Source organism: Pleurodeles waltl, chromosome 3_1 (assembly GCF_031143425.1).
Source record: "Pleurodeles waltl isolate 20211129_DDA chromosome 3_1, aPleWal1.hap1.20221129, whole genome shotgun sequence".
NCBI lineage: Eukaryota > Metazoa > Chordata > Amphibia > Caudata > Salamandridae > Pleurodeles > Pleurodeles waltl.
In genome coordinates this window covers 1,604,225,257-1,604,249,632 of record NC_090440.1, presented here as the reverse complement: position 1 = coordinate 1,604,249,632, position 24,376 = coordinate 1,604,225,257, and the positions used below count along the sequence as shown (strand labels likewise).

Genomic DNA, 24,376 nt, shown 5'->3' with positions numbered 1-24,376 from the left:
GTGGTGAAGAGCAACAGTGTGCTTTTGATTTGCCAAAAGAAATTATTCAACAGGCTTTAGACTTGTGGACCGTGCAGGAAGGAGACATAGTGTTGCATGTAACTATCCAGGGACAATATGTAGATTGTAGCAGGTGGCAAAAGCAGAGAAGAACAGCAGTGTCCCTGGGGTTCTGAACAAAAAAAAAAATCTAATGGGACTCTGAAAAGCTGGAGAGAGCCTTTAAATGAAGCCCTCCAGATTCTGAATAACAGACCATTACAAAATGCTGAAACTCCCCTGATACAACTACATTTGGCCACCAACCCCATTGTGTACTGGGAAATAAAACCTAGAACTGATGCTGCAGGAAACACTTATTAGGCATCCATTGCCACTTTTTTTTAAGAGGTTTGTTCGGATTGCGTTTATCATGTGGGGTTCACACGGGGATCCTGGGGAGTGGCACTCCTCCATAACGCATTCTCACTGGTGGTAACCTCTAACTGGAAGATGTACACAGCCTGTTTGTGGGGGTCAACAATATGACTTCCTTAATGTATATATACCAGCCCGATTGGCTGCTCCTGCATTGAAGGTGGTAGAGATTATTATCCTAGCGGTCCTCCATGGGATCACTATAATAGGAGAGGGCTTTAATGCCTTCCCAGACCCACATCTTGACTCCTATAATGCACCGACAGTGAACCAACTATCCTGGGCAAAGCAACCTGGGGCATGGATGGATTCTATGGAGTTGTTTGATGCATGGTAGGTATGGAAAACCAGAGATCAGAAGTATACTCACACCTCAGCAGCTCACCACACCTTAAGTATAGACTTATTTCTCCTTCCTGCCCCTAATCATCTTTATTTCAAAGGGACTGGTATCCTGCTGCGGGGTATCTCTGATCATTCACTTATAATGGCTAAGTTCAGATGGGTGGAGATTGTCCGTTGCGATGTCTGGTGCAATATTTGTTGACTGAACTACAAGCGCACTTTCATCACAATAAGGGCACAGTCTCTTCGCCTGGCACTCTGTGGGCAGCGGGGAAAGCCTCAACTAGAGGATTGGCATTTGGGTATCACAGATAGTTACCACACTCAAACGCCAGATGCTGGAGCATCATATTCTAAGTAACCCCTCCAAAATCCTTGACCTACAACTACATAATATGAGGGCACCCTGAACAACATGTTTCGCTTGAAGAAGCCAGGCACTGCTGGAAAGCATCTGTGCAGTGGGTGTATGAATGGGTAGATAAAAGTGGAAATGTACTTTATTGGTTGACTAGAAGGGAGATGACCTCCAAGATAGTCGAGGAAATTGCTGAGCGGGCTGGCACTCTCAGACAGGAGTTGTTGAAAACTCAGTCAGTTTTTGCACAGTGTTATTGAATGTTGTCCACTAATCATCCCTGGCCCTGAGTGGAACAAGACCATCCCATACCTAACAACATTCCACTACCACAACTCCCATTGGCGCTCGGTTCATACTTTGAGGAGCATCTCACGTTACAGGAGATTGTTGAGGCCATCACCAACATGAAACTGGGGAAAACACCCAGACCCGATGGATTTCTCGTAAAGTTTTATCATACATTCTAGGACCAGGTGGGCCCCCACATACTGGCCCTTTATAAAGAGGCAAAAGACAAGGGTGGGTTTCCTGCTGAACTTGACCTTCCTAAGGCAGGACATGCACCCGCCTGCTGCTCCTCTTATCGTCCAATTTCCTTGATTAATGTAGAGATAAAAATGTATGTCAAAGTACTGGCCAATAGGCTCCAGCAAGCCCTTCCTGTCCTAAACCATCCAGACAAATGTAGTTTTATGCCCGCCAGAAGTACCAAGCAGCATTGTATACGCTCCTTTTATTAGATTTTGAAAAGGCCCTTGATTCACTTGACTGATCCTTTCTGTTTGAAGTCCTTGAGAGGATGGGATTTGGCCCCAAATTCAGAACTCACATGCAGTTTCTGTACAGTGCCCCAACTCCTCAAGTACTGAAGGAACAATGTCAGATGCCTTCCCAATATGCCAAGGCACAGATTCACCCAGTGTCTGCTCCTCTTTGCTCTAGCCATTGAACCCTTGGCTTGGGTCTTCTGCTGTGATGAAAGGGTGGAGGGGTGGCGGTGGATAACCAAATGGAAGGTAGGATCGCTCTGTATGTAGATGACATGGTCCTCTTTTAGCTAACTTTCGGGACCTCGCTCCCTGGAGATACTGACCTTGTACAGAGCCGCTTCGGTCATAAGTGCCCTTAGTCCTCCTGCAGGGCGATCAAAGTGTAGTCACCCAGCACCCATCTATCCCTATCCATAGGCTTAGCTTTCAGTATCTGGGTACACATATCTCTAAGAACACTGATCTTGCATGGAGTCTTAATCTCACGCCTCTTATGGCAAACATGAAACACAACTTTCAGAGATGGGAGTGACCTCCGCTCAATTTGATGGGCCAGGTGGCTTTCTTTAAAAAGATGGTCCTGCCCAGATTTTTGTACACACTCCAGCATTTCCCCTTTGATACTCCCAGTAGCTGGTTCCAAAAACTTAACAGTGGTTCAAACCCTTTTATGGGTGGACTGCCCAGTTTGTCTAAATTTGACTAGGGCTATGCAGTCAGCGTAAAATGGGTGATTGGGGATGGCAGACACTAGGCTGTACTACCGGAAGACCCAACTGATGGTAATCAATGACTGAATAACTGGAGGGAGGGATGATCCTGCGTACTCCCTGAGAAGACTGTGAAGCATGGCCTCCTTCATTATGGGATGGAAAAAGAGGCTTACACAATTGACGACATTGTGGGACAACAGCTACTGCACATTACTTGCCTTGAAGGAGTCAGACGCTGTCACTGGATTGGGATTTCCACTCTGGGTGACGTGTGAAAAGGCGATCGTCTGCAATCCTTCCAGGAGCTCCATCAAGAACTCTCCCTATCTAGCACATAGTTTCATAAGTATCTACAGCTCCGTCATGCCCTATCGTATCACATCTGGGTCCCTACTGAATTGCCTGATCACCATCCACTCTAGGCCGAACTACTAAATGGCCACCTTGGTAAAGATGCAGTTTCTCAGATATATCATACACTAGTGAACAATGAGCTGGAGGTGTTCCTGTCTCTCAAACAGATAGGGGAAGGATGGCTGCAGTCCCTAGTGGACATGGACTGGGGGTGTGTGTGGGGGGAACGCACAGTTCGCTCCCCACAAAATAGCCATCTATTCCAGGATGTGGCTGCTCCACAACACTTATTTTACATCCAAAGACTTATGGCAGGCTGACAACGTTATCTTACCCACCTGCTTCCTGTGAACCCACGATGAGGCTGACATTTTCCACATGTTATTAGCATGTCCTCAGGGATGGGAATTTGGCAGGGCATTGAGTGAAAGTTATCCTGAGTTCTGGGTACATGGTTGGACCTAAACCCCAGTGCGGGCCTACTGGGTATACTAGAGGGCCTTGTCAGGCCCGATGTGAGGGAATAATGGTAGGGGCTAGCCACAGTGGTCACCAAATGAGACACTGCTTGCAAATGGAGGGCACCTCAGCCTCCTGGGTGGAGTGGCAGAAGGTTGTGGACTGGTGTGCTAAGATGGAGCAACCAGTATATTGTGCCAGAGGCTGTCCTCACAAACGCACTAAAATCTGTCGCTAATGTGGACTGGAAAGTAGTGAATAGTATGCATGTGGGTGGGAAAGTTTTGAACCAGTCCTGTGCCAGCTCCCCCACACAGTCTCTGGCCTAGCTGCAAGCACCCTGCCACCTCTGACCCACAAGCTCTGCTCCCCACCCTGTGCTCTGTTCACTGTCTGCCTTCTATCTCTTTGCCCTCATTGTTTGTCTTCTGCCTTTTTGCCCTCACTTTGTCTGGTTTCCCCCCTTATTGGGTCACGGTCTGCTTTCCCCCTCTTATTGCCTGTTTGCTTCTCCCCTCTTATTGTCCCACTGTTTTCCCCCTCTTATTGTAAGTCTCTCTGTCGCCTCTTTGTGCTTAGTTCCATATTTTGTTTCCTACTGTTGTTTTCTGTGCAGTCATGCTCACTTGTCCCACGCCTTTTCCTGCTGCTCCCTTCTCACCCACTCTTGCCATCTCTGGCCCTGTTCCATGCCATCCACACCCCACCCTCCCCAGGATCTACTTAATGGAGGCTGCAGTGTGACCCTATTGAGCAGGTCCTTGCCAGCGCCCCCATACGGTCTCTGGCCTACCTGCCAGTGCCCTGCCACCTCTGACCTGCTTGCTCCGCTCCTGCGCTCCATTTACTGTCTGCCTCTTTGCCCTGTTTGTCTTCTGCCTCTTTGCCTCACTTTGTCTGCCTGTCCGTTCCCCCCCCTTATTGCCCCACTGTTTGTCTGCTTGCCCTTCTTATTGCTAGTCTCTCTTTTGCCTCTTAGTGCTCTTTCGCACCATATTTTGTTTTGTGCTGTGCTTTTCTGATCACTCGCTCTGTGCTTTTACCCACTTACCGCCTTTTCCCACTGCTCCCTTCCCACCCGCTCTTGCTGCTGACAGCACAGCCCACTGCCATCTACGCCCTGCCCTCCCCAGGACCTATTAAGTGGAAGCTGCGGCGCAGCTATGCGGAATGCACATCAAAGGCAAGCCCGTCTGCGCATGGACCGTGCCCAGTGCCGGGAACCCTGGCCCACCCACCACTACACCACTGAGGTGCTCAGAAGCCTCAACAACAACTGAGGCACCTCTTCCCCCCGATCCACCAAAGGACCTTTTACCTGCCAACACTGCCGCTTGTCCTGCTACACCGCAGAAGAGCTCAGAGCCCTGGGGGCCGCAATAGCAAATCTGCCCGATCCACTAACCCAGGACCAAGCGGCACACCCACCCGGAAGACCACAAACAACTCAGAACTACTCCCTTTCATCCTGATCAATGTCCGGTTCCCTCTGTAAACACGTCACGGAAATCTGGGACACCATCAGCTCCCTCTCCCTCAACGTGGCCTTCATCACCGAAACGTGACTCAACCCCTACATTGCCACTGCAACACCCAATGGCTACAAGATGATACACCAAGACCACACCAACAAACACAGCGGGGGCATCGCCATCATCTTCAAGAGCCGCATCCAATGTATGGCCACCAACGAGAAGCCTACGTTCCTCATGAAACACCTCAATTACCACCTACAACCCAATGCCAAGACAACAGTAAGACTCACCCTGATATACAGACCTCAGGACCGCAATCAGCCTTCTGCAACATCATCCCCAACATCATCGTACCACTAGCCATTGACTCCAACCACTACATCCTCACTGGAAACCTCCACTTCCATATCCACAGCCCCAACCCCACCACTCTCCTTGAGTGTACACACACTTGACCCCATCTTCATCTCCAGGGACAAAGTCAGTTTCAGCCACGTCACGGAACTCTCCTGGTCCCACCACACCATCATACACTTAACCATCACTGACGCTCAACACACCACCACCAATACCCACAGACCCAACTACTGCAGCTACGGAAAAGAAGCAGAAACACAGTGGATGCAGGTCCTCAGCACCTATCAGAGGCCTCATCCAACCTGGACCAGGCCGTCCTGAACCTCTCCACGTGGATTACCAAATGCTCGGACAGAGTCACCCCCCTGTGGCCAGCCAGAACCAACAAAACCTTATGACAAGCCAGCTCGTACAGCGCAGAGCTCAGAGCCACCAAGAGCAGATACTACAGACTGGAGAAACAATGCTGATCCACCATAACCTCATCCGACCAAGCCGTCCACATAGCAGCCCTCAGCAACTACCACGGGCACAGAGAGGGGTCATCACCACCTGCATCAATTCAGCAGCCAACAGCACCAAATAACTTTTCAGAATAGTCAAAGAATACTCCAAACCGACAGCCATAGAGAATATCATCCACCCTTCCCAAGTACTCTGCAACACCCTCTCAGACTACTTTCACAGCAAAATTGCCAGCATCTACAACAACTTTGATTCCCATCCCACAACTTCCAACCTCAGCTCTCTCAACCCACCAGCCCACACCAACAGAACAATCACCACATGGACACTGCTCACTACTCAATCCACCTCGGCCATCATGTCATTCATCCACTCTGGGGCTTCCACGGACCCATGCCTCCACCACCTGTTCATCCTCAGAACCAACCACATCAGACCCCTCCTAAAGAAACCTTCCACTGACCCAAGCAAACTCGCCACCCCATCACTCTCCTCCCCTACCCTGCCAAAGTACTCAAGAAGACATCAATCAACAGCTCACCAACTACCTGGGAGAAAACAACCTACTGGACATCTCCCAGCCAGGATTTCCACTCCAACCATAGCACGGAGACTGCAACCATCACTGCCACAGATGACATCAGAGAACTCCTTGATCGCAGGGAAACCGCAGCCCTGATCCTCCTCAACCTATCCACCGTCTCCCACCACACCCTCATCAACAGACTCCGTAGCATCTGACCACAAGGCAACAACCTCAAGTGAGTCACTTCCTTTTTGACAGGACGCACTCAGAGCATCTGGCTGCCTCTCTTCCCCTCCGCACCTAAGAACATCGTATGCGGCGTACCCCAGGGTTGTCCCTCCGCCCCACATTGTTCAACACCTACATGACCCCCCAGGCGACCTCATAAGATCCCACAGGCTCAACATCTCCTACGCAGACAATACCCATTTCATCTTCTCACTCACTGAAGATCCCTCCTCCAGCAGAATAAACTTCTGCAACGCCATGAACAACTGCCTCAAGCTCAACTCCTACAAAACAGAAGTGCTGATCTTCAGGAGGCACACATCCATATGGGACCATAGCTGGTGGCTAGCCTAACTCAGACCCACTCTCACGGGTCACGCCTGCAACCTCAGCATCATCCTTAACAGCGAGCTGACCATGAAGCAGAAAATCAAAGCAGTCATCTACTACTGCTTTCATGCCCTGCACATGCTCTTCAGAATCTTCAAGTGGGTCCCAGTCAACACCAGGAAAACCATCACCAAGGTCCTCATCACCAGCCACCTCCACAATGGAAACGCACTCGACACCGGCATCTCCACCGAGCTCCTCACAAAACTACACACCATACAGAATGCAGCAGCCAGACTTGTCCTGGACCTCCCTAAATGCACCAGCATCTCCGCCCACCTCAGAGACCTTCAATAGCTCCAGGTTCAGAAGAGATGGCAGGTAACATGGCTACAAAGCCTTACATGACCAAGGACCGGTCTACATCAACCACCGATTAAGCTTCCACCAACCCACCAGACACCTGAGCTACTCCTCGCTATCCCTTGCACACCCCCCGAATCTGCTGCAGCAGTGAACGCTCCTTTTCCTACGTTGCATGGAAGACCTGGAACAACCTGCCCCTCCCCCTCAGAGCAACACTCTTGCTTGTGGACTTCAGAATGACTCAAGACCTCACTCTTTGACAGAAGCACCGCACCCCAGTATCCAGATGCCCCCCCCCCCCCAAGGGGTGACAGTGTCATGCTCTACAGATGAAATGATTGATTAATTGATTGACCATTGTATTATTGCTCTCATTGCGTTGTATATGAAGCAATGTGAGTTCTTTGTTACACGAAAAACAATGAAAATTGATTTATCAAAATAAATGTGGGAACTTGTCTCCTGAGCCGTGGGGTAGCAAAGCCTTGACTGATCCCTTAACCGTTTTCTGGGCCCCTTGTATCGCAAACATGCAGCAGTGATATCCTTATTAAAGTAGTCATCTTTCAATTCAGCCAAGTCAAAAAATGAGTGCTCAATCTCCATTTTTCTTTTCTGGCTACATTTGTGTCAAGAGTGGGTACAATCAGTGTCAAATTGAGGCGTCAGTATATTTTTACCTGTAAGTCAAACTAAGCCTGTAGTTCCTCACTTTCCAGGATTTATGTACAAGTATCTCATCCATTTTTATCTTTTCAACATGGTACTTGAAATCTTGAATTTATAATGAAATAAATAAGACTTTAAGTACCAGATGCTACAGAAGAAACCATTCCCAGCAGGGCAACTCAGATGTGAACCTCGGAAGTGACAGCTTTGAGTCTGTTTGGTTGATATTCATTTAGATATGAACCAGATTAGTTAATTTCTTTGGGGGTGGGGGGGTACTACTGCACTCATGTAGCCCCTCCCAACCCAACTCAACCCTTTTTAATTTACCATGGTGGTGCCCCTGCCTGTTTTGGAGAGCACCACAAGCAGCAAAGCAATATGCAAATAAGCTCCACAGAGCATTATTGGGCTCTCCAGAGGGGAAGCAATGAATATGTAATGAGCAGCTAATGAGAAATCCCTTTTCCTTGTTGGTCTATGGCCTTGCACCTCATTTTGTTGTATTTTTTTCTTTTGGGATCCCCAGTCCCACCCAACCACCTCGCCTTTCCTCCTTTGGGGGCACTTCTGGCTACCCTTGCCTGCCCCCCCCCCCCACCCCCCCAAGCATTCATCTTTGACTGACAGCATGGGAGCTGGCAGCATGCTTTTTAATGGCTCCCCTGCTCCCCTCTAGACAGTGGAAGCAGGGGTAGGTAGCCCTCCAGCTGGGGAGCATGAGTGTGTTCCCCCTTAGCCGTTCATCATCGGAGGCCCACAGATGGGGCCCCGAGTCCCTTTCTTCTGTGTTGGGGGTGTTTGTAAACTTTGCAGGGGAGCTCCATGAGCTCTTTCTTTGGCAAGGTCACAGGTCACCAACCTTAACAAAGGCCATAGCTCGGTCCCCGGTCGGTTGATTTGGACGACCCTGGGCTTATTTTACTCCTGGTGGTGAGCTCTAGCCACCAGGAGCAGTTGAAGCAAGCCTTCCGACCTTAACAGGTCGGAAGCTGGTTTCACTGGATCCCTGCACCAGCTTTCCTAACCCCCTGTCTCTGCTGTGCCTCTCTTCCGTCTGGGGGCAACCCAGATATTCCCCTAAATAGTCCACCAGACTTGTAAGGGGGCCAGCCTCACTAGCCCCCTAAAGAGACTAAATGGTTCTTGGCTCAACTGAGGACAGAGTCCTTAGTCCTTTTGGGCATCAGAGCGCTTGTCTTTCCAGTTGTATATGGCTATTGCTGACATCCAGGTCCAGTTAAAAAAACTAAAAACCTCTTGCACCCCTGGCCAACCCTAGGAAAGGTTCTAGAAGCTAGGCACTCCGGGCCAACCCTAGAGTGCTACCTCACCTCTGTCCCAACCCTCCTACACAGCATGCTGGGACAGCTCAAGATGGCACTGGCCAGAACACCTCTGGGAGCCTCAACTCTGCTGACATCACTGCCATGGTCCTTCTGATCAAAACTTCATAGAGGAGCCCACTCCTGTGTTGGCTTCAGCTATCTGAGCTTCCTCCTTAGTTTAGTGGGTGTGGGCTGTCAAACCCTGGTATAGTGTGACGGCTAATTAAGAGATGCAGATTGTCTTGCCCACCCCTGCCTTCTCAGGAGCTGAGGGAAGCACTGGCAATTACTACTTTTTCGTCAGGAGGCCTTGGCAGATCCTCCAGAATTTTGCAGGCTTCTGTAAAAATCCTGCAGTTTTTACAGAATCCCCTACTAAACCACAAACAATAAAATGCCCCCCTCCTTTTATTGACCCTGTGTTACTGCTCTGGATCAACAAAATGAGGGTGAGCATGAAAGAGGTATTTTTGTTCCCTCTCGAGCTCTGCGACGCCATTTTGAGCTGCTCCAAAACAAATGTTGCTGGTAAAAAGGAGCAAACTGTTGCTGCTGGAGTCTGGGACCTAGAAAGTAGCATTCCTGCCTCCTTCCGCAGTCTAGCTCCTCCTCCCCAGCCTCCCCGTGACCTCACAGTCGTCATTCTCCCCTTATCTACCCACCTGTCCTTGGCACTCCTCCTTCTTTTCTTACATTCCCTCCTTCCCTGCTATCTTTATTTCACAGCCTCCTTCCATTCCCCCATGGCCCTCTATTTTTTTTTGCCTCCTGACCTTTCATTTTTCTCCCTCAAACCTCCTGCATCAAGGAGCACCATGAAAAAAATGCTGCTGCAGGGCACATTACAGTAGCCCCCTCCGCCCTCTCCCACCTTTCACTGAGATGGGAGGAGGGTGCTTGAGGGCACATTAACAGCTCACTCCAGCAGCATGTGTGACACGCTGAAAAACAATGTGCCAGAATGCTGCCAGAGAGAGCACAGAGTTTAAACTGTATTCTGCACTCTCTCTCTATCACCGGACATCTTGTTCCCCAGGTCTCGCTGGCAACCCAGTGCTGGTTTGCTGGCTGGGCCAAAGTATTTTGCTTTTTTTGGCCACCGTTTTCTTATTTTGCAGCTGAAAGTTTTGCCAAACCAAGCTATGATGTCCTGGGGGGGAGTGGGGCTGCTTTGATCCCTCTGCTGAGAGCAGAATAATTAGCTTATCCCAGTAGGTTGACAAAAGGCCCTTATCACGAGCTTAGTCAGACAAATATTCAAAATTCTGGACTAACCATATGAGCTTTGGACCTGTGTTATCAGACTCTGCGCACATGTTTCACTCCAGTTTTATACCTCACAGTATTTTGTAGGCCTAAAGGAAGCAAAACTGCACTCCAAGGCAGATTTCCCCCATGTATAGAATAAAAAGTCACTGCAGAAAAAAACTGTAAACTGTACTGACTTTCCCTATGAGTGCCCACTAATATGATAAGGCCTTACCCTGCAGTGTCCCCTCTCCCCTAGGCTACCAGTACGCAGTTACTGGGCTGTGCACAACGGTAGTCTCATGCACAGCCCTCACATGTGTAACCAGCCTACTGCCCCTCACCGCAATGCGGCTGCCTCATCTTAAAAGGCAGGCCCTCGTGGTAAACATGTACAGTACATTTACCATGTAATTACTGTGGGTGAGAGACAGGTAGTGAGGCTCTCCGACAGTATAAAGTCCAAAACCAGGTGATCAAAAAGCAAAATATCTGAGCCTACTAAATGAGGGGAACACAACTTCAACAGTTACTTCATTGTCTTGGATAAGAAAGAGACTACTCTGTCTAGATATTTACCAGGTGTAGGCCAGATCACAAACCATTGCATTAATTTCTGAAAAGACAACTGTCTTATCAGTGACTAGAGAAAGAATTTATGGAATAACTAGGAGAGGCAAGCTCCCCCTCCCATCAAGCAGACGTTTATCTCAACCTTCCTCTATTCTTCTTGCTGGACTACCCTCCAATGTTCACAAGGTGGGACGCTATGGCTTAGACTGTCTTTGGTCTAAAACACAAATGACAAGAGCCAAAGGATTAGTTAGCAAGAACCTGGTCCCTTAATGCAACTTCACCAGAGAGATCCGAGTGTGCAGAAGTTTATAGAGGTCTACCAATCTATTGGTGGTGTAGCTATGAGACACATCATGGTATTCACAGACTAAGCTTGCACTCTAAGGGAAGCCCACCCTCTGAAAAAGGGACTGACATTTGTTAGAGGCAGCTCACTTTTTTGCACGGCTCACTGTATTTGATGAATTCACTCCACTTAAGACAGCCCCACTCCCCCACATATGCCAGGAAAAACGGATCCGTTCCAATGGCTTATATTGCCTGCTAAGTGGCACACGTCTCGAAAGAGAACTTTTTGTACAAAAGCAAAATCCTGAAAGTAGACCCTTTCTTCTTGACCTTGAAGTCCTTTCCGTTAACGTAGCAGCTATCAACATTCATGGGTCCTAACAGAAAAAAACCTGGTAACATTATCGGCTGAAATCCTTCCATCCTGGGTTTCACCTTTTCCTTTAGTGTATGACGTACAATGCTCTACCATGGTCTTTTCGTGCAAATCTCTGTCGCCTTTTTGCTAGATGGACCCTCAATAAATACTATAAATAGGATTAAAGGGTAGCGGCAGAGAACAGATCCTGTCTTAAGGTACTTAAGCTCTACATAAATAATCATGTGATAATGTCTGTAGATGTTTGCATTGCCACTTAACCCTTTCATCCTAAACGTATTGCCTTCTCTCCTCCTTCTCAGTTTAATTGCAACACAGCAGTTCAACTTTACCATTTCACAAAGGAATCAATGGTGCCAGTACGGATTGGCAGCAAGTTCTGAGCTTCTTTCACCCATATGTGCAGCTCTCCTGTGGGAGGTAGGCCGTTTCCTGCAGAAACAAGGGGAAAACATTAGAGACCTTGCAAAGAAAGGGCAGGCCGTGGGAGATTGAAATAGGCTAGATGTAAGAAGAGCTATCTGCAACTGGGAGAACTGACGCAATTACAGTAAAATGTGGGCAGAAATGATTTATGGATTTTCCATTCGTCAAGATAACATAGTAGGAAGGTAATAGGCCATGATTAATAATCATGTATGCATTGTGAAACACGGAATACTGAGAAGTTAAAAACAAACATAATTAAACACCCGCTGCAAAACTAACTGCTTCTACAAAGTACTGAAATAATCCCATAGTGCTAGACTATGAATAACTACCGGCAGGGCACCGGAAAATCAAACAAAGGTGAAAATCCACCTAATATTCCTTAATCCTACCAAAGTACACACACGGTGGATCAAACAAGTGTAGCGTCTCATCCTTAGGGGATGTGGGGGCGAGAATAATGTGGGAGAGTGATACTATTTTAGAAAGAAAGGCTGCATAATTCCCAAGTGTCCGCTAAGAAGGCACTATGTTTGGCAGCTGGTTTGGGTATGCATGCAGTTTACTGGCATGAAGTGCATAAGTGTTTGCGGTGAGAAACCTGGTCACAGATTCACCTATGAAGAAGCTCAAAATGAGTGCACATTGAGTGTCATAACTAAAGGGGTGGGCTAGATAGTTTGGCGAAGCGGGAACTTGGTTGCAATGGCCAGATTCAGTCCACCTGCCCAATTACCTTACGTTTGTTGATGACCGAGTCTGCTTTAACTCCATCACTAACATACTACACCAAAGGCCAATAAAGTATGGGCAACAGGAGGTTAGCCATCCGACCATCTGTACAATTTAGAGTGGGTGGTCGGATGGCTATTTTTTTTTTGCTCTACATCATTGCCAGATCAAACCTGGTGGTGAGGGTCAACAAAAATAGAAAGAAATACCCCCACCATGACTCCCATGGTGTGAGTGCAATTCGTTTTTTTTCCCCCAAAAACATTTCCACCCTTTGGAGTTTGTTTTAGAAAAAAGTAAAACTATTTATACTATTTAGGGACAGGCTCCGCCCATTAAACATTTACAACAGTGATAGGATGGACTGGCAGACATCTCTCGATCTGGGGGAGGATGGATGTCACTGGCTCTTAACTGAGCTCTCGATGCAGCATAAAGACTAAGGCAGGGGAAATCAGGGGTGTTTTTAAAGGTAGCAAACATATCTAATCAATCATGCCATACAGAGCAAAGTGGTCTTACGCCATTTCCAGGTGCAGAAGCCATTTTTGGTCTGCAAGAGGACACTTGCTGAGCTTGTCTGTTCTGACATTTAGGGTGCCTGTAAGGTGACACACTGTCAGAGAGATCATGAGAAGATCCAGCTACCGCCACAGTCTCATTGCATGCAGGCACAGGGCACATGATCTCACTCCACTTTGTTTGTTGCAGTGACACTTGGCTGTCATATTGTCTGTTGGCACTTAAATCAACATGCTCTTAATGGAAGGCAGAAAAGCTTTGCTGGTCAGACAGATGGCACAAAGCTCCAAAAATAGTGATTCAATGGTACAGCTCCTTTGGCAATCATCAGAGTCCCTGTCCACACATGACCTATCTGTCACTGTTGCAAGCTCTAGAAGAGCTATAAAAAAACTGCCTGGTGCATGTCATGTTGGCATCTGTTACCCACATTTGAGGGTCCAGAGCCACTTCGTTCACTGATAAAGAACTTTAAGATGGTCAGCAACAATAACATTGGCTCCAGGTGGCTCATAAACAGATGCGCTGGGCTCACATTCAAGAACCAGCTGTCAGGTACCCCAATGTGTGTATCCCTGAAATGTGAAGATGCACAGCTACCACCGGAATGACCTCTGAACAACTGAGGAGCTGACGTACGGCCAAAGTGCAAGACTAGAGTTAAAACTGTTCTGACAACACTATAACAGTGAGACACCTAATTTGGGACTCCAGGATCAGCACATGGACATAGGTGCCCTGAAATTCCCAAAACATCCACTTCTCGCAGTTCAGCATCCACAATCGGTCTCACTCCCCCATTCCTTCTTGGCAACCAGAAAGTATTGTGAGTAGCTTTTCCTTCCTCTGTGTACCTCGAGCACCATCTTGATTGCACTCTTGGCTAGCAGTAAGAGCACTTCTCAGGAGACACTATCAGGATGATCCACTGATTGCTGGGCTAATCTTGAGGAACATGGCAAGGAGTAAATAAGAAACATAGGGCTGTACGGGACAAACCGCAGACCACCAACAATGCTGGATTCTGCCCTTAAATGGCTGGTGGAGGGGAAACTAAAGTGCTTTGGCAGAGAAGGTGGCGGGATATCTATATCTTATTTTGACAATGTCCTATACATTTGCCCTAACCTTTGAGGCCATAGGTTAGTCTCCTTGAGTTACTCGGAAGTTCCAATACTGCTGGTGGAATTAGCAAGCAGGACAAGGAGCCCTACAGAACAAGCCTAGCTCTGCTGTCTATAAAGTGCTCTGGGCCCAAATCTGCCTTTTTTTTAACCAAACAACCAGGCCCCACAAAGGGCATGTCCATTATTGAAATCTGGAGGACCTGAGCATAGCGACGCAGGAGGCACACAGCATTCAATGAGCAAGACTCTCTTGCTTACATTGCCTATTTTCTTAGATTTTCTGTTTGGCGGTGCAGTGGGAAAAGAATCTGGAATGACCTTGCTCCTAAAGGCTTGAGCAATCAGGCTCTCAGAATTCAGATTAGGAAGGCTGGATCACCTGGTGTACCTCTGTGTGGTTGTGCAATAGGGAGACTCACTGGCGAGGTTGAGCAACATTTGGAGCAGGCTTCTGTAAGGAATTAAATCAATGCTTCATTAAATGGCAACAAGGTCTCTGAAGTAGATTGCCCTGACTGAAAAGCCTCAGTTAAAATATTAGCCTTCAGCTCCATTATAGGCAACTGTAAATCTAACATTACTGTGATTCTACGTCCTACCATTAAATAAGAGTCATGTTCCTCTGTTGGGGGCCACAGCCGGCAAAATTCAGTTAAGTCTCTGGCAAAGTGTCCAAGCCACTGGCACTATGGAGATCGAGTTACAAGCCAGCATCAATGTAATGAGTGGAAACAAGTTGTCTGCCTCCTCATCTTCTTTGTTGGAACTCTGCTCAAGGCCTTTGAGAGCATCCGATTCAGAGCCGGAGAGGGTCTCCATCGTATTGAAATACAGCCTCCTTGGCAAGGGAACAGAAAGAGAGCCATCCTCAATCTGCGGTTGTACCACGGTTATTCTATAGTGCAATATAAAGAACAGCCTTTCTAAAGTCCGTCTGAATTCGCACTAAATCGGGGGGGAATCTGGAACCAGTGCCTGTGGAGCCGGAGCCAGCACTGATACGGGAACAACCGGTAGAGTCTGCAGTAAGGGAGGTCAAGGTCCGGCACAGAGCCACAGGCAGAGTTGGCTGAGGACGAACAGGTTCAGTTGGTGTCAAGGAAGGACCTGCCAGCAGACGTCTGAATGTAGGCCTTGATGGATCCATGCCCTCCAAAGGCACAGCGGAGGGATTCAGAACTAGTTAAAAATGACTTAACTGAAACCTGCTGCTGCAGAATCTCTAATGGTCAGAGGAATTTGGAGCACATCAGCAGCTGAAATGGAATCAGATCAGAGTCAGACGTCTAAATCAGGGGTGGTCCCTTCCTGTGCTGACAAAGAGAGCTCTTGAAGAAGGCACACCAGAGTGGCGAAGAGTCTTGCTTGGACTTTTTCTGTTTCTTATGAACTTAAGTTTCAACTTGCTCCTGGACCTACTTGAGAATTGCGAGTGGGAACAGGAAGTACCTCACAACTTTGAACAGGACTGACCTCTCATATTATGATCAGCTACATAGAGTCTGTCTTCTTGCATTTGTCACAGGATGTGGAATCATACTTGGTGCCGATACACCAAAGGCACACATTGCACAGGTCTGTGGACAACATCTACTTGCCACAGTTTAAACCATCAACTTGGAAGGTAACACCTCTACACAGTGTAAAACGTTTTTGGAGACTACGGTAAAATAGGGAGTGGCGGTCCGGCTACTCGTCTAAGAGAATGGAAAAAGATGAACTAAAATCAATATGCAACATGCACGTAGATCTGAGTCCTCATGTCTGGAGATGGGACAAATTCAATACAGAGGCTGATAGTGCAATCCTGCCAGCATGCTGGAGCTATTGCAGAGTTTCTGAATTCTGTCTGGCACGTATGACGATTCATAAGTTGTGGAATCTGCAGTTAGAAGAATCCATCAGAAAGAAATGTGTGGCACAATGGGCCTTCAAAAAAAGAGTACAGAAGTCAAGACCTTAGAAATAAATAAGCTAATATAAATAAGTTAATAAGACATTAACTGAGGTAGAAATACCAGTGACACTGTATGTAAACGAAAAACTCAAGGCCATGCTGTAATTCTACAAATAATTCACATGCAGATTTTTGTTAAACAAGAAATGTAAAGACAACCAATGCAGAAGCAGGTCTTAGTTCACAAAGCAATACACAAACAGATCTTAGTTCTATAAGACTTACACATGTAGTTCTTACTTCAAGGAGACACAAGAAAGCAGGTGTAAAGTCAAAAGCAAATATACAACCAGGTCTTAGTTCTATCAGAAATAAAAGTCTGGCCCATAACTCAAAAAGAAATGCAGGGGCCGGGCCATCACTCAACTTAAGTCAGAGACTTAAAACCAACATTAGTTCAGGCCTTTGAAAAACAAAAGATCAAGCCTTAGTTAAAAATATGCATGTGTCTGGACCTTAGTTACATAAAAAATACATGTGTGAACCAGTGTTTAATTTGTACATAAAAAGGTGCCGGTTCCTAAAGCCCTCCTCTTAAACACACGGCTGCTGCAATTAAATGTGCGAACACGGAATACTGAGGCAGCGTAATCTTAAAGCCATCTCGGGCCTCTTCAATCCATATAAAGCCACTCCCTCACCCTTCGGCTCATTCTAGCCACTTTCTACTTTCTCCCTTTGTGACCCTTTTTCATTTTTCTCTTCCTCCGTCTGTCCATATGTGTCTTTTGCTCGCAGCACATGCTTGAGGCAGAAGAATAAGCCCCGGCCGTCAGAAATAAGTGCCAGTGCTCATCACCGGAAACAACAAACACAAATTAGGCACTGGTGTGAACCCTAGTTCACTAAGAAGTATACATGCGGCCTTAGAGCAACAAGAAAGCGGGGTTATTACACCTAATTGAGTTTATTAGCTTAAGCCCAATGGCCTGATTTAGACTTTGATGGACGGAGTTAACTTCATTGGGATGGCGGATAGCAAGCCCTCAGCTATCCCAACGAACCTCTGCCTGCCAAATTTTGAGTACTCCAACAGCCAGCATACAACTCTGTACACTGACAAAAACCACCATCATGGTGGTTCCTGTCAATGTCGGAAAAGTTTGATGGATGGTACTGCCATCACGTTTTTCTAAAGATTTTTCAAAAACAAACTCTACTACTAAAGTGGGAGTTTGTTTTTGAAAAATAAAAATGTAATGGCCCCACACCCAGAGTTTGTTCCCAGGGACTGGAAGATTTTTTGATTTTCTTTCTTTTTATTTCCATGTTTTTCCTGGAGATGACAGACAGAAAAAAATAGTCTTTACACTATCCACCCTAAATAGGGCAGACAGTGTACTCCATTGGACTGTCTTTTGAAATATTCCATCAACAGTGCACCTGACTCTAAATGAGGCAGGTATTCTGTCAGTTTAGCAGAGTACTCCATCACATCTATGATGCAAAACTGTAAATCATGACCCAAGCTGTTTCAGAATTAAGAATTCTGTTTTCAAAGTTTTAAACTAAATGACCTCACTTGAATGGAATTGGAGGCAAATGATACAGTACGAGAGAAACAATTGAGAATACGATGGAAAACCCAGAGTTCCAACAACATATATGTTAGATCTATCATGACACCTAGCTATATCTGTGCCAGACTCATGAAAGAGCATCCAGCCTCACTTCTTAGAGTTTAACTTCTGGCAAGGATTTAAAACAATTTCTAAAATAACTAAGCAAATTGCAAATATATTAAACATATAAAACTATAAGATCTGCAGTATTTGAGTAGATGCAAGTTTATATATGGCATAGTTTCAAGTTCTCTTTAAGAGGAAAGCACTTTAAGATATTTGCAATCACTTTAACAGGTGTAGTAAACAAATAAATGTGATTTTGCAAGAAAACAGGTGAAAATGAAGCAGGCTATTAACTAGAGGTGTGTTAGAGAGGTAAATATAGCAAACAACCAACCTAAAAGTAGTAAAGTTGGTACATAACAGAGAAAGAAACACAATTTCCTTCTCCTAATATAACTTTGTGGTTTGTTTTTCTAAGATAGGTAGAGTTCTCAGGAAGAGATAAGAGGACAATCAAGTTAGCCATCTGGGACTGTGTGCCATAAATGACCATCCAAGCAGGAACAGATGAGTAAGGGCCTGGGAATGCTAGATAAATACTCCTCCCTGGCAGAATAAACCTAAATGCACCTTGCGTGTCAAAAATGTAAATTAATATAAATTCAAAAGATGTTTGTTAACGTCTGCATAAATGGCTGTGATGGGCAGAGAAAATACAGAACTTTGTACATAAAATACCTTCCCAGTGGGTATTGAAAAGTGAGAGTAAAATTTCAAGGATATACTCGGGTAGATAGAGAAATCAATATTCTTCTTCTGAATAACCGAGACAGCATAATACAGTATTGCCTGTATTTTATAGTCATTAAGAAAGCATATTAACAAAATGATCAGTAAGTATTTAAAACCACCACTAAAGAAAGCTGCACATTAGATTTGTATTTGGCACTGGTTGTTAAGATTCTAATTGCAATTCAAAAACATACAAGATCTGCTATCTGAAGAAAAGTGATACTATGTTATCCTAAATAAATGTCATATCAGATGACTTATGCACTACCTTAACGGAAGTGGGAATTGGAAATTGTTTAAATCAGTCATCTGAATAGCATATTTATGTATGATTTATGTAGCTAAAGAAGTGCTATGGACAATAATATGGAATTTAACATAATTTTATGTATGAAAAGGTGCATCTCTGCATCAAAACCAACACTAGATTTGCTCTCTCATGTCAGCAAACTGCAATTCTTCCCACTGATTTCAGCCTAACTCTGCTTACTTCTGATGAGAAAAAAGCTTTATTAGGCTTTCAAGAGTAAAATAAAAAACTTTATTCAACTAATACTACCACATGTGGATACCATTTCAGGCATGATCATTTTTTTGATAACCATATTTTATTGAGTTGTCACAGTAAGTAAGATAAGACACACATATGACTTATCCGGGAGACCGACACAGCGGTCAAGCACAAAATGCACAGTCAAATAACACATAACCATAGCCGAGCAATAGCAATATTTCAAACTTTCATGAGATCTTTAGCTAGCTGACCAAGCCATTTCCCCCAGACCCGGTTGTGTTTGTGGGGGGACAGCCTCGGGCTTCGTAGATCAGTTTCGCTTGTTGGGAACACTGACGTTAAGAAGGCTTATCATGGCCTTGCTCTGCATTGATATTTCATGAAGGATATCTGGGACTCCACTCTCTGAATTACCATCCATTACAGGCTACAGTCCCTTAAACACAGTATTCCAACCAATAGTAGGGACTAACTTGTTCATCAGAATATTCGAATACCATTCCTCAATTATTAATACATTTGTGCCTTGGCCTTGAGAAAGTCCATGTGACGAAACACGTGTCAGCTGTTCATGGATGTACCATTGTCTACAAGGAATAAACCTCTATCAACCACTACACAGTGTCTGGACTCTGAACTTTCTTCTCCAATTTGGATTTTTTTTTTGGACTACTTTGGTGTGCCCTGGCATATTTTGACTTCGTTTCAGCTGATTGTTTATTCGATCAGCGCCCTGACACCTGAGGTGGTTGGGCGTCACACCAGGTTGGCACCCCTGCATTCGCTTGCACTTGAGCAAATTTTCTCCTTTATTGAGTTACATATTTGAATTTGGATGTGCGAACATTTAGCATTAACCACCACTCTGTTGTCTTTCTCTTGTTGGGAACACCAGTCCACGCCCCATTGCCACTGGGATATGGCAGGAAGAGTGGGAGTTCTCCAGCTAGTGGGCATGTCACGCTTGGCAACCATTAATGCTGTGCACAGAAATGTCTTGTCGGCCCTCCTACCCTCAAAGCCTTTAGGGACTCCCAATGAAAGCATCAAGGGAGAAAGGGGGAGTTCCCACCCCCTCACTGCAGGGTGGGAACTCCCCCCCATCACAACTCTCCTACCACTGCTGCCCAGAACTTCTGGACCTCAGGACACACCCAAACCACATCATAGAAATCGGCAAGAGCATCACTGCAGCAGAGGCAGATGGGTTCAGGGAGGAAGCCTGCACGATGTAGTCTAGCTGGGGAAAAAGGTAGGCGCTATACAAGTAGTATGTTTGGATCAGGTGTAGATATGGTGATGGCCCTGGATACCATAACAGCATCCCTTGAATCATCATCTTTCTGGGCACCTATCTAGTTCTCCCATCGAGCTCTAAGGTGGTCTAGCGTGCCCAGGGCATTAATGATCAATGAACGATAAATCTGGGAGATCCCACCCTTTCAATGGGCTAAATTCAGAGGGGGGGGTGGTGTGGTCTGGAAACAGAGGAACAGAGGGTGTGTCACAGTTGGATATATTTGTAGAATTGCATGTTAGAGATCATGTAAATGGCTGAAGTGCTTGAAAGGACTGCATATGTGCTGGCTGGACGTCGCCTAAATGTGAGAGGCCTATAAGGTCCCATTTCCCAAAGCCCTGCAGTGACGGAGTCTCTCATAGCCAGGTGCCATGCCAGAGGGGTGTTTGCTGCACCAGTGTTGTGTTCCAGTGAGTATGGCAAAGGGCAGCTCTCCAAGCCACGAGTACTGATTTGGTCACAGAGGGTGTGTTTTGGGGGACTGGTGAACCATACAGCATGGCCAGTATTTGGGTGAGCCCTAGGAGGGATGGTTCTAGCCAGTAGGCCAGATCCAACCATCCCCCACTGAACCGATTATGGATCAGTAAAAGGCCAAGAAAGTCCGATGGCTACCCAGAAGGTGGGTCTCTTGAAGAAGTAAAACATCAGGAAGGTTTAGATGGGTGAAGTTAAAGACTGCTGTGGGCTTTATATGATCTAACCGTTAACATTACAAGACAAAATTCGAAAAGACGTCATGTCGTGAGTTGAAAGGCCTGGTATTGGGCCCGAGAGTTGTCAGGATGAGTGAGGACATGCCATACCCTCGTGCCTCGGATGTTTTGCGCTGGTCTATCACGTGCAGGAGAAAGCTGTGTCTCAATGTGCATCATGGTACGTACATTACTGATATGTGTGTGGTTTCCGTTAAACAAATTTAAACCGACACATAAACAAAACTTAGTCTGTGATTAAATTAACAGTAACAGTTTACTGAATCCCCACCCCCAACACCCACTGCACCCCATACTTCCACCCTAGAAGCATCTGTCACACTAACAAAGAAAACAGAAGTGTAAAACAATATAGTAAGTGAAACAGAAGTGGTAGACCCCTACCTAGTCAAGGATTAGCATCTGCCATTGCAATCAGGCAGCAGAAATGCTGAGAAAGACATCAAAGGAAAGGAAAGGAAAGGAAGATCCTTTGATGCCTCTCTCGTCCCCTCCACTTGACCGGAGGACCAATGCTATTGCATTTCTCCTCCGATCCATGGGAGAGGGCAGCTCGATGAGGTCAGCGTGCGATTGCGCGCTGACGTCATCAGACGCCACATGGGGGAAGTGGTTTGGAGGAAGCGGGGGTGGAAGGGGAAGCAATTCCCCTTACATCCCTGCCCAGGGGAGGGGGGCCGCTGCCCCTAAGGTCCCATAGCAGGACGAGCTGATCTCGTCCTCGGCACCGGGCAACTGTAGCCGAGGACGACACCAGCTCGTACCGGGCACCTGAGGGGTTAAGTGGCGATTTGCTCTTTCTCTGTGTGCTGCAGATTGCAATGGGTGTTGCTGTGGCACGCCCACAGCAACACCCATTACACACCCCTTCCATGCGAAGTGCTGTATGTGAAGGGGCTGTATTTACAAGATGGCGTTAAGCCACAAAAAGGGGCTTAATGCCACCTTGTAAATATGGCACAGGGCATTGTGCCACTGGAGCGTCACAAAAAGTAAGGCCTTGTAAATCTGGCCTTTAGTTTTATAAGCCCTCTGCTATATTGGGGAAGGCCGTGGCCTCTCATGCATCGCAAAGGTCCAAGTAACGGCATCTCTTCTGGAGTTTGGACTGCAGTTTAGTTGTCCAGGGCATCTAAGGCAGGTGCGGAGCGTATATAGTGAAAATCAATGGCAGTGGATGGGTAACAAAGTGGTCCTCTTTTGTCACAAGCAAGAGCTATGAAAAACTATAAAATAATAATTAACAAAATTGCATGTTACCTGCTGATCCAGGTGGGATGAACTTCAGGGACAGAACAAGCTTCCCCCGGCTGCAAAGGACATCAGAAGACAATGGGGTCTATACACAAGACAAAAACCTATTGTTAAAGAAGAACTTCCAGCTCTATCTCTCAGTATTGTGTCATAGTGTCAAGACGTGGTGTGCTGCAAATCACAGCAAGCAGGATGAGCACAACTGGTCAGTTTTCCAGGGCTGTCAGGCAGTGGGGTCATTCATAGAAGGGTCGGTGATAGTGCCAGGGTAAGTGACATGATCTGTTGACATTTTTTTGTGTTACATTATTAACATTTTAGAATCATATTTTTTTAAAAGCTAATGAATTTATGTTGGATTTAAAACATCAGAGTTCTTTGTTAAAATACCATGAAATAATGTTTTTCATTTTTTTGATAAACCAATTTGTTTGATTTTTAGCACTAGATCTACAAAAACATGAACTTCAAGATGATGACACATGTACACCCCATCAAGTCCTTTGAAGGAAGAGCACTCGCCTCTAATCTTCTTATCAGTGTTTATAATATAACATCAGGTGACATGCTTGATCCCTTGCTATCCCACCACTAACCCAGTTGATCCAGCCATTTGGCCCAAATTCGAACGTGTTTCTGTGGGCATTCCGGGCTACATACTTGTTGAGCACACCAGTCCACACCTCTTCGCCGCTCAGACAGGGACGTGGGGGAGGACGACATCCATCGCGCAGCTATGTTTCTCTTAGCAACCAGGAGTGCTGTGACCAGAAAGACTTTCTCGTCCCGTGTACCCCCGGACCCTTCCTCACCCCCAGTAATATTAATTTGGGGCAGAGGGGCACCTCCCAGCACAGGGCCAGCGCCAGTTCCCATGTCTCTCCTGCCCAATATCGTGTGATCACTGGGCATCCCCGCCACCATGTGATAGAAGTAACAAGAAAGGACAACCTTTCTAAAGGTTATAAAATGTATTTATGAGTGATTAGGAGTTTATGCTTGTTTCATGAAAAGTAAAAAGTATACTTTAGGATTTTGTAGGAAATATATTTTTTAAAGACTCAAACGTCTTAAAGGCTTTTAAGTGTAAAAAGAAAACTTTTGCCTACATTTTTTAAATGTATAAATTTTTTAAGTTGTCCTTGCTTGTTAAAAGGTGAACACTCATTTTTGTAAACCTTAATAGCACTTAGATATTGTTTAATAAACTTGGCATTACGTTTTTACACACAAGTTAATAATTGTAAAGCGTTTTTGAATGAAATTGTAAGAAGAAATTGTGAACGAGGTTTTAACATGTTTAGCCAAGTTTTTCAAACCTCCTAAATAAATGGTGGTTTTGACATAGTATGTTCGCTCACTTCAGATTATAAATCCTCCTGAACCATCCACCCGTGGTGGCCACATTTCCTTCGGAATTTGGTTATTTCACCCTCCTCCAAGCCTAACACCTTGTTCGTGGACTGTCCAAATTCATGGAAAGAGAGATGAAAAGTTCCAGAACGATCTTACTTACTCACTCCAAACAGGTGAAAGTTAAATATAGACAGGAGGTATCGTCAGGACGTTCTGCTGCTCCCTTCTTACCTCACCGTGTCCTGTTGCCCGTGAAGCACCTTGTATGACTGGCATATACCCGTTCTGTGCATCGTCCTAAATAGGTATTTCCCTTCAATATTTAATACAGTGAAACACTTTCTCAAGGTCAAGATATATTGACAGTTTTTCACCCTCCTCGCCGCATAACTCGCTATAACAGATGGAGTTGTGTTCTCATATTATTTGCAAACGATCGAGCAGGAACAAAGCCC

General features: G+C 46.0%; 1 protein-coding gene across 4 annotated transcripts in view; it reads right to left on the bottom strand.

Annotated features, from left to right (window-relative positions):
- SYTL1 (synaptotagmin like 1) overlaps positions 1–24,376 on the bottom strand; it is a 272,953-nt gene that overhangs the window by 22,564 nt on the left and 226,013 nt on the right. For all 4 annotated transcript variants that reach the window (XM_069225245.1, XM_069225244.1, XM_069225243.1 and 1 more), the window contains exons 12-13: positions 22,572–22,650; positions 11,987–12,086 (exon numbers count right to left, since the gene is read on the bottom strand). In XM_069225245.1, the coding sequence (XP_069081346.1) occupies positions 11,987–12,086; positions 22,572–22,650 (179 nt within the window). The remainder of the gene's footprint in view (positions 1–11,986; positions 12,087–22,571; positions 22,651–24,376) is intronic.